Source organism: Protomyctophum parallelum (genome assembly GCF_964188405.1).
Source record: "Protomyctophum parallelum genome assembly, chromosome: 7".
Lineage (NCBI taxonomy): Eukaryota > Metazoa > Chordata > Actinopteri > Myctophiformes > Myctophidae > Protomyctophum > Protomyctophum parallelum.
Genome location: NC_139705.1, coordinates 27,893,781 through 27,903,683, shown reverse-complemented (window position 1 = coordinate 27,903,683; position 9,903 = coordinate 27,893,781). Strand labels below are relative to the sequence as shown.

At 47.8% G+C, this 9,903-nt stretch overlaps 1 protein-coding gene across 5 annotated transcripts in view; it reads right to left on the bottom strand.

Moving 5' to 3' along the window:
- The window catches only part of slmapb (sarcolemma associated protein b), a 39,593-nt gene that overhangs the window by 4,989 nt on the left and 24,701 nt on the right, over nt 1-9,903 (bottom strand). For 4 of the 5 annotated variants that reach the window (XM_083768637.1, XM_083768638.1, XM_083768639.1 and 1 more), the window contains 4 exons: nt 7,225-7,332; nt 5,737-5,908; nt 3,450-3,584; nt 1,207-1,318 (listed from right to left, as the gene is read on the bottom strand). In XM_083768637.1, coding sequence (XP_083624763.1) covers nt 1,214-1,318; nt 3,450-3,584; nt 5,737-5,908; nt 7,225-7,332 — 520 coding nt within the window. In that variant the 3' untranslated portion in view covers nt 1,207-1,213. The remainder of the gene's footprint in view (nt 1-1,206; nt 1,319-3,449; nt 3,585-5,736; nt 5,909-7,224; nt 7,333-9,903) is intronic. The other variant, XM_083768640.1, reaches the window with a different exon arrangement.

The window sequence follows — 9,903 nt, the reverse complement described above, 5'->3', positions numbered from 1 at the left end:
TCGCGGTGGTCACGGCTCGACACACGACACATCTGGGTTTTTTTTACACCTCTTCACCGAAAACTGGAATAACTATGAATAAGCCTTAATGGGACACTTCAGCCCTTTTACAACCAGATCTTATTTGAATGATGTTTGGAGAGACAAGAAACACTTTCCTGGGGTTTTTAGATATTTTAGTATTTCATCCATGATGTCATGGACACTGGGCTCACTTACTTCCTGGACTGCATGTTGTCTCAGTAAGACTGTCTCTATTTCAAAGTGTCAACACATATTACCCACATAAAAAACCCCAGGGAAGTGTTTCTTGTCTCCCAAAAAGACATAATTAAAATAAGATGTGGTTGAGTGTCCCTTTCAACCCTGTCCCACCGCGGTTAAGAGGGAAGCAGACCTCATGGAGGTCACCACCACAGCAGCAGCACAGAAGACAACATGGGGTTAAGAACATCTGGCACAAGTAGAAACACAGCGGCCGTGGCTCCTGAACCGTTAGCGGTACTTCTATAGAAAGCTTCCAATGCGGGGCTTCTTAAGGTAACGTAATCTGATTGACACTCGGTAGCCACACAACACCAGGCCATACCTAAACTTAACCACACAAACACCATGCCATACCTATGATAGGTGAACATTCTGGGGGGGAAAAAGCTACAAGCTCACAACGATCGCCTATTTTTGCCATTTTTTGGTCGCCGAGATTTGGTGTACAATTTACAATTTAGGCATTTAGCAGACGCTAAAGAAATAGTCGACATAGAAATAGAGTCATCTAGGATGATAGGTAAACCAATAACTTATCAGCAGTCTAACAGTAAAATACCCCTAACCCTAAAGAAGGAGAATCATCTGTAACCAAATGCCTACAAAAAAACACCGTCTTTAAATGGCCAAATGCGGCACACGATGCGTCGTGGTTATACGAACGACACTGCAGCGGGTTCAGGAGCCACTGCCGATAAAGGAAGGTACCAACGCATGGAGAGAGAGAAACAGTTGTTAAAGCATTTTTTTAGCCATCCATCCATCCAGACAAGACAAGCAGGTGTCAGACGGTTAGAGAGGTTAGACATCGTTGCCCTCTCCAGGGGCAGCAGGTTGGTTGGTTGGTTTCTCACGTTCATGCAACGTTCCCAAGAGAGACGGATGCATGGAAATGAGGGGAGGGCAGGCTGAGTGGACTCAGCGTACTGTCATGTGTACCTTAATTCTACCACAATGCGCCTGTAGGGGCCGCTACGGCGCCGAAGCACCACAGCAGCAAAACCAGGACGAGGCTGATGAGTGTGGCTTGAACGGGCAGCATTAGGGACATCTACAGGAGGGAAGCGATATTACAGTGATCAACTGCAGAAGGGACATGCTGTATGGTTGGGAATTATAGCGGTGTAAAACGATACATTTTAACAGCGATATGATACGTTTAACTAGAAGGCGTCGTGAAAAAGGCAGACTGGTATTGGAACTAGAATGACAGCTCTCATAAATGATCTTTGTGGGGTTCTCTCCTTCTCTCCTGAGTAGATGAACGTTGTTCTAACGCTTACAACAACGTTCCAACTAACCAAATCTAATCTAGAATCAAACCTAACATTTTAATTGCTCTTTACTAAAGCGAGAAAAATAGGTTTTTCTGCGAGCTGTGTTTAGCCTCATTGAAACGCTTTGACCAGGCATTGACCAGGCATTGACCAACCTGTCCAAGTTGTGGCCAGGACAGGTTTGGTGGGCAGTGTTGATTTCGTCGACTAAAAACCTTTTTCACTGAAGAAAACTAAATAAAAACTAAACATACAGTAGGTTATGATGATAAAAAAATATATAGACTAAATGTACTGACAATTTCATCAACGAATAGTGGACTAGTGGAGAACAGATCCAGTAGAACTAAAAGACGAGTCATTTTAAATTTGGTTGCGCTCCGGTGTCGTGCTCTGAAACTATCCGATCTACAAGCTGCGACGCATCATCAGGAGCTTGTACATCGGCTATTATTAGCATGCAACCTATAGTGTAAGATCAAATCAGGCATTAAGGAGGCCATAAAGGACCGGCCAAAACAAGAGGGAATCGTCAAGGAACCGTAATCGTAAAGACAGTGCCAGTGATCAATGAGGACATACTGTAGGCATAGGACTGATCAATGAGGACATACTGTAGGCATAGGACTGATCAATGAGGACATACTGTAGGCATAGGACTGATCAATGAGGACATACTGTAGGCATAGGACTGATCAATGAGGACATACTGTAGGCATAGGACTGATCAATGAGGACATACTGTAGGCATAGGACTGATCAATGAGGACATACTGTAGGCGTAGGACTGATCAATGAGGACATACTGTAGGCGTAGGACTGCATGTGTGTGGTGACAGAATGTCCTTGTGAATCCATGCACAGATTCACACTGTCACACATAGAGCAGACGGTAGACCCCCCCCCCCCCCCCCCCCCCTCCCCGGGGGGCTTTGAGGGGGTTCCATGAGGGAGACCCCCCGCAAGGATCTCCCCGGGGGGCTTTGAGGGGGTTCCATGAGGGAGACCCCTCCCAAGGATCTCCCCGGGGGGCTTTGAGGGGGTTCCATGAGAAAGACCCCTCCCAAGGATCTCCCCGGGGGGCTTTGAGGGGGTTCCATGAGAAAGACCCCTCCCAAGGATCTCCCCGGGGGGCTTTGAGGGGGTTCCATGAGAAAGACCCCTCCCTAGGATCTCCCCGGGGGGCTTTGAGGGGGTTCCATGAGAAAGACCCCTCCCAAGGATCTCCCCGGGGGGCTTTGAGGGGGTTCCATGAGAAAGACCCCTCCCTAGGATCTCCCCGGGGGGCTTTGAGGGGGTTCCATGAGAAAGACCCCTCCCAAGGATCTCCCCGGGGGGCTTTGAGGGGGTTCCATGAGAAAGACCCCTCCCTAGGATCTCCCCGGGGGGCTTTGAGGGGGTTCCATGAGAAAGACCCCTCCCAAGGATCTCCCCGGGGGGCTTTGAGGGGGTTCCATGAGAAAGACCCCTCCCAAGGATCTCCCCGGGGGGCTTTGAGGGGGTTCCATGAGAAAGACCCCTCCCTAGGATCTCCCCGGGGGGCTTTGAGGGGGTTCCATGAGGGAGACCCCCCCTAAGGATCTCCCCGGGGGGCTTTGAGGGGGTTCCATGTATCAGTATGTGTGTATTATGTTACTTGCTTGTTCGTTGTATAATTAGTTACTTTTTCAAAGTTTAATATACAGCATACTGAACGAACACTCTGAATAATTCTGAGATATTTAGCAATATTTTTCTTTTGCAAGATATCGGTCAAAACGTTGGCAATCCGTGGTCTCTAGGCTTCTCGACACGAATGGGCTCTGTAAAATGCTACGGGTACCCGAGACTTTTGTTGAGGAAACCTGGTGGTCTGTGCACACCCACGCACACGCGCACGCGCAAACGCACACACACACCCCTCACCTTGCTTCCTCTGTCCTGCAGAGCCTTCATGTCTGCGTTGCATTCCTGGAGCTGCTCTGTGATCGACTGCTTCTCCTGCTCGCTGCTCTCGTGTCTCTCCTTCAGGTCTGACAGCTCGGCCCGGGTGTCGTCACACTGCCGTCGAAAAGGAACAACAGAGCGGGGTGTCGGGTTACACACAGTCTAACCTCTTGTCACCAGGCTTTCCACCTCGGAGGAAAGCCTGGTCTCTGTTCCAGAAGTGCCGTGTTGTGAACCGGTCTGGAGCGGATGATATCATGTTGTAGTATTGTTTTGTAGTCATCAGGCAGGAACAATCAAACGGAAAACTTCCTTTTCCCTCAAACCGGAAGAATAACAATAAAAGCTCTCGTAGCCTGTAGCTTTTATTGAGAGAAATCGGATTGAGGGGAAAGGAAGTTCCGGAAGATTGATGACTACAAAACAATACTACAACATGACGGTAGCGATATCATCCGCTCCCGATCGGATCATAAACCCTGAAAGGGAATGCTGCCCAGGCTACACACATTCACATGACACAAATTAATTCCAAGCAATGTCTTTACATCAGTGGTTTTCAACCATTTTCACGTCAATTAAGGCCCATTATGTATTGGGCATTTGAGCCACGGAACCACCATTTGATGGGATTTAGACTGAAGAATATTTAGTTGTCGTTGGCTAAGATTTTGTCCACAATTCAATGCTGTTGGCAAGCATTGATAAAAATAACAATTCTTCTACGTTCTCTATTGTGTACACTTTTTGTAAATTAAGTAATGCAGATGTATATCTAACACTAATGTAACTCTTGAGAACTCAAGAGTTAAAGATCTATATAAGGGTCCATTTGGTATACTGACTCTCCATCATTTAGCTGGGGGATCACCTGGAACCCCCTCCTCAAGGAACACTGCTTACATGACCCGGAGAACAGAAGACACTTGTTCTAGACAGCCCCGGGTGAATGCCCAGAAAAGACAATAGGCTCTATGCACATCAGCCATTTTGGAAATGACTCTTCCTACTTCCTACTACTGCCTTCGCAGACCCATGAGCCCCCGTCAGAGACGGCATGTCATTAAAAACACTAGAAAATAAAGTGACCACTTAAAGCCTGATTTGATAAATTGCCAAAATAGCTGATCTATGAGCTCACAATGTATCGTGCACGTTGCTTTGCATTGTGAGCTTGTAGATCAACTACATGTATGTTTTTTAATGTAAAGTAATGACGCACCCACAATAGCGAGGCCAGTTGTAAAGAGATTAATGCATGGTTTCAGAAAGAAAACGAGCGTCTATAGGTGATCTGAAATCTGATTAATCTGCAAAAAAAAAAAGAATCAAGAGCTTCAAAAGAGCTGAATTTGGAGCTTAAAATGTTAAAGATGGAGTGCCCCCCGCCTTTATCATACAACTGCAGCTGTGGGTGCGGCTTAAGTTCAGTTGGATCACCACCCATCACCACCCACCAGGCATACTTAATGAACTGGTGGGGGTGCACACATGAAAACGACATTTTAACAAATACTGTACACTTTTTTGATAATAACAATAATTAAGACCTGATGATCATGTTTTAGGGTGGAAAGAAATCATGGCACTCCAACTTTAAAGCTAGGGGATGGCAATAATGAATAGTCTATGTATCTTAAGATTTTAGTCGACTAAATCTACAGTTGATTTAGTTTTGTCAGGCCTTGATGCTGTCGTAATGACTGTTATTACACTTGCTGAAAATAGCAGATCTACAAGCTCACAAAGCGTCGCAGTGTGACGTGTTGTGAGCTTGTTAGATCTGCTATTTTCAGCATGCAACCAAGTGTAAAATGACTTATACTGGATCTCTTGTCCACTAGTCTCTTCCTAACATTTTAGTCTAGTTTTTATTGTCAGTATATTTAGTCATAGTTTTTATGTAGTTTTTGTCAGTGAAAAAAGGTAGTTGACGAATTTTTTTCTATCATAGTATTAGTCGACGAAAACAACACTGCCCCCCCCCCCCCCCCCCCCGCGCTTCCCCCTGTTATGGGTTCCTCAGCTCAGCCTCAGCTGCCTGACTCAGACAGCATATTGATAACCTTGACGTGATGATTGTCTACTACTGTATTTGTAAAAAAATTAAAAATAGCAGATCTACAAGCTCATAGCACTCGGTGCCGCGCTATGAGCTTGTAGATCTGCTATTTTTACAATAGCTAAAGTATAACATAATGCTTTAAAACACCAAAAGGGGTTCCCAGCCCCAAATCATTCCACCCCCCTGCATGGCCCCGCCTACCTCTCTCTGCAGCTCCGTGGCGTGGCTCCCGGCCTCCTCCAGTCTGGCCTGGAACGAGGTGCTGTCTTCAAGGTGCTGAGACCTCAGCTCCGCCAGCCTCTTCTCCAGCTGCTCCTGGGACCTCTCCAGAGCCTCCAGGCTGGAGCTCAGCTCCGCGTTCTGGCCACGTGCACTATACGGCAGAGAAACAAACCAGGTCAGGGGTCACGTGCACTATACGGCAGAGAAACAAACCAGGTCAGGGGTCACGTGCACTATACGGCAGAGAAACAAACCAGGTCAGGGGTCACGTGCACTATACGGCAGAGAAACAAACCAGGTCAGGGGCCACGTGCACTATACGGCAGAGAAACAAACCAGGTCAGGGGTCACGTGCACTATACGGCAGAGAAACAAACCAGGTCAGGGGTCACGTGCACTATACGGCAGAGAAACAAACCAGGTCAGGGGTCACGTGCACTATACGGCAGAGAAACAAACCAGGTCAGGGGCCACGTGCACTATGGCAGAAACAACCAGTGGAGGTGCTCCGATCGATCGGCCACCGATCAGTGACCGGCCTGATTTTCACTCTAAATGACTCGATCGGTGATCGGCAGGCAATTCACCCAATCTGGAGAAACCGTTCTTTTATACCATTTTAAGTGGTATCAAATATATCATAGTAATAATATAGTAGATATAACAGTATATTATCTTTGTGACATGGCCTCAACAACTTCCTCCCCACACACACAGGAACAGTTTTTTTATGTGGGTTTTGACATAATATACGGTAATACTTTTGGACATATTCAAATTCTCCCCTTACGCACAATATCGGTAACGGGCCGGCCGATCGTTAGAAAAACAAGTGATCGGGATCGGTCCCTAAAAACCTGATCGGAGCAGCTCAAACAACCAGGTCAGGGGGTCAAGTTTGAAGAGGAACGAGGAAGTGGACGTATTGCGGGGATGAGACGGATCGAGGGAGCTTTGTTTTTGTTAGGTATATTTGCCTAGTTCCAGTGTTGATTCCGTCGACTAAAACTTAAGACAAAAAATGTTCGTCGACTACCTTTTTTCACTGACGAAAACTAAATGGAAACTAAATTAAAACTAAGCTATGATGACTAAATGTATTGACAATGTCGTCAACAAATAAAAACTAGACTAGACTGACGGGAAGGGACTAGTGGACAAGAGATCCAGTCTAAGTCATTTTACACGTGGTTGCATGCTGAAAATAGCCGATCTAAGAGATTGTCATTTCGACGGCATCAAGGACCGCCAAAATACATTTCAGTCGACACATTTAAATCAACTGTAGATCTAAACCGACTAAACTCTTGTGACATTTAGTCGACTAAAACTAGACCAACACTGAAACATTCCATGGTTGACTAAAATGTGAAAAAAACTAAATTAAAAACTATTCAAGAGACTATACGACTAAAAATCAAAATCAAAACGTGACACCAAAAACAACAACAACGCTGGAACACTGACCTGGTCAGGTCCTTGTCCAGCTGCTGCTGTTTCTTCAGCATGGCGTCGTTGTCAGAGCGCAGGGCAGCGCTGTCTGCCTGCAGGCTGGCCTTCTCTGCACGGTGGCTCCTATAGTGGACACAGGGGACAGGGGTTATCATAGTGGCTCCTATAGTGGACACAGGGGGACAGGGGTTATCATGGTGGCTCCTATAGTGGACACAGGGGGACAGGAGTTATCATGGTGGCTCCTATAGAGGACACAGGGGACAGGAGTTATCATGGTGGCTCCTATAGAGGACACAGGGGTTATCATGGTGGCTCCTATAGAGGACACAGGGGACAGGGGTTATCATGGTGGCTCCTATAGAGGACACAGGGGGACAGGGGTTATCATGGTGGCTCCTATAGTGGACACAGGGGGACAGGGGTTATCATGGTGGCTCCTATAGAGGACACAGGGGGACAGGGGTTATCATGGTGGCTCCTATAGTGGACACAGGGGTTATCATGGTGTCTCCTATAGAGGACACAGGGGTTATCATGGTGTCTCCTATAGAGGACACAGGGGTTATCATGGTGGCTCCTATAGTGGACACAGGGACACAGGGGTTATCATGGTGGCTCCTATAGAGGACACAGGGACACAGGGGTTATCATGGTGGCTCCTATAGTGGACACAAGGGGACAGGGGTTATCATGGTGGCTCCTATAGTGGACACAGGGGGACAGGGGTTATCATGGTGGCTCCTATAGTGGACACAGGGGTTATCATGGTGGCTCCTATAGTGGACACAGGGGTTATCATGGTGGCTCCTATAGTGGACACAAGGGGACAGGGGTTATCATGGTGGCTCCTATAGTGGACACAAGGGGACAGGAGTTATCATGGTGGCTCCTATAGAGGACACAGGGGTTATCATGGTGGCTCCTATAGAGGACACAGGGGTTATCATGGTGGCTCCTATAGTGGACACAAGGGGACAGGGGTTATCATGGTGGCTCCTATAGAGGACACAGGGGGACAGGAGTTATCATGGTGGCTCCTATAGTGGACACAGGGGTTATCATGGTGGCTCCTATAGTGGACACAGGGGTTATCATGGTGGCTCCTATAGAGGACACAGGGACACAGGGGTTATCATGGTGGCTCCTATAGTGGACACAGGGGACAGGGGTTATCATGGTGGCTCCTATAGTGGACACAGGGGACAGGGGTTATCATGGTGGCTCCTATAGTGGACACAGGGGTTATCATGGTGGCTCCTATAGAGGACACAGGGGGACAGGGGTTATCATGGTGGCTCCTATAGTGGACACAGGGGGACAGGGGTTATCATGGTGGCTCCTATAGTGGACACAGGGGGACAGGGGTTATCATGGTGGCTCCTATAGAGGACACAGGGGGACAGGGGTTATCATGGTGGCTCCTATAGTGGACACAGGGACACAGGGGTTATCATGGTGGCTCCTATAGTGGACACAGGGGGACAGGGGTTATCATGGTGGCTCCTATAGTGGACACAGGGGGACAGGGGTTATCATGGTGGCTCCTATAGTGGACACAGGGGGACAGGGGTTATCATGGTGGCTCCTATAGAGGACACAGGGGGACAGGGGTTATCATGGTGGCTCCTATAGTGGACACAGGGGGACAGGGGTTATCATGGTGGCTCCTATAGTGGACACAGGGACACAGGGGTTATCATGGTGGCTCCTATAGTGGACACAGGGGGACAGGGGTTATCATGGTGGCTCCTATAGTGGACACAGGGACACAGGGGTTATCATGGTGGCTCCTATAGAGGACACAGGGGGACAGGGGTTATCATGGTGGCTCCTATAGAGGACACAGGGACACAGGGGTTATCATGGTGGCTCCTATAGTGGACACAGGGGGACAGGGGTTATCATGGTGGCTCCTATAGTGGACACAGGGACACAGGGGTTATCATGGTGGCTCCTATAGTGGACACAGGGGGACAGGGGTTATCATGGTGGCTCCTATAGTGGACACAGGGACACAGGGGTTATCATGGTGGCTCCTATAGAGGACACAGGGACACAGGGGTTATCATGGTGGCTCCTATAGAGGACACAGGGACACAGGGGTTATCATGGTGGCTCCTATAGAGGACACAGGGACACAGGGGTTATCATGGTGGCTCCTATAGAGATTCGCAGTCCCGCCTCCTCCCGAGGACCAGAAGTGAATTCCCCGTTCATTTTCGTCATAGACTTTTCAAAATGTATTTATATAAAGACGTTTACACCGCGGACAAAGCCAACTCGAGTTAGTGACGACAAATGACAGTAAACACAATGTTTTGTGTCACAACTCGAGTTGGCTTTGTCCGCTGCGTAATCGTCTTTGAATAAATACTTTTTGAAAAGTCTATGAGGAAAATGAATGAGGAATTCACTTCTGATTCTAGCGTCGTCATGAAAGGGGGCGGGACGGCGATGCTCTATAGCAGGGGTTTTCAGGTTTTGACCCAGGGACCACCATTCTGACTAGGAGCAGCCTGGGGACCACCACTATTGTGTCGGGTGGGTTCATCGTAGATCTATGATGGACCCACCCGACACAATAGTGGTGGGGCATTCATGCACCATGGGTTAAGATTGTTTTTGTTTTCTTCTTACTTACTCTTACACTAATCACACTATCACAGGCTACATTCATGAGCTGGACAAAAC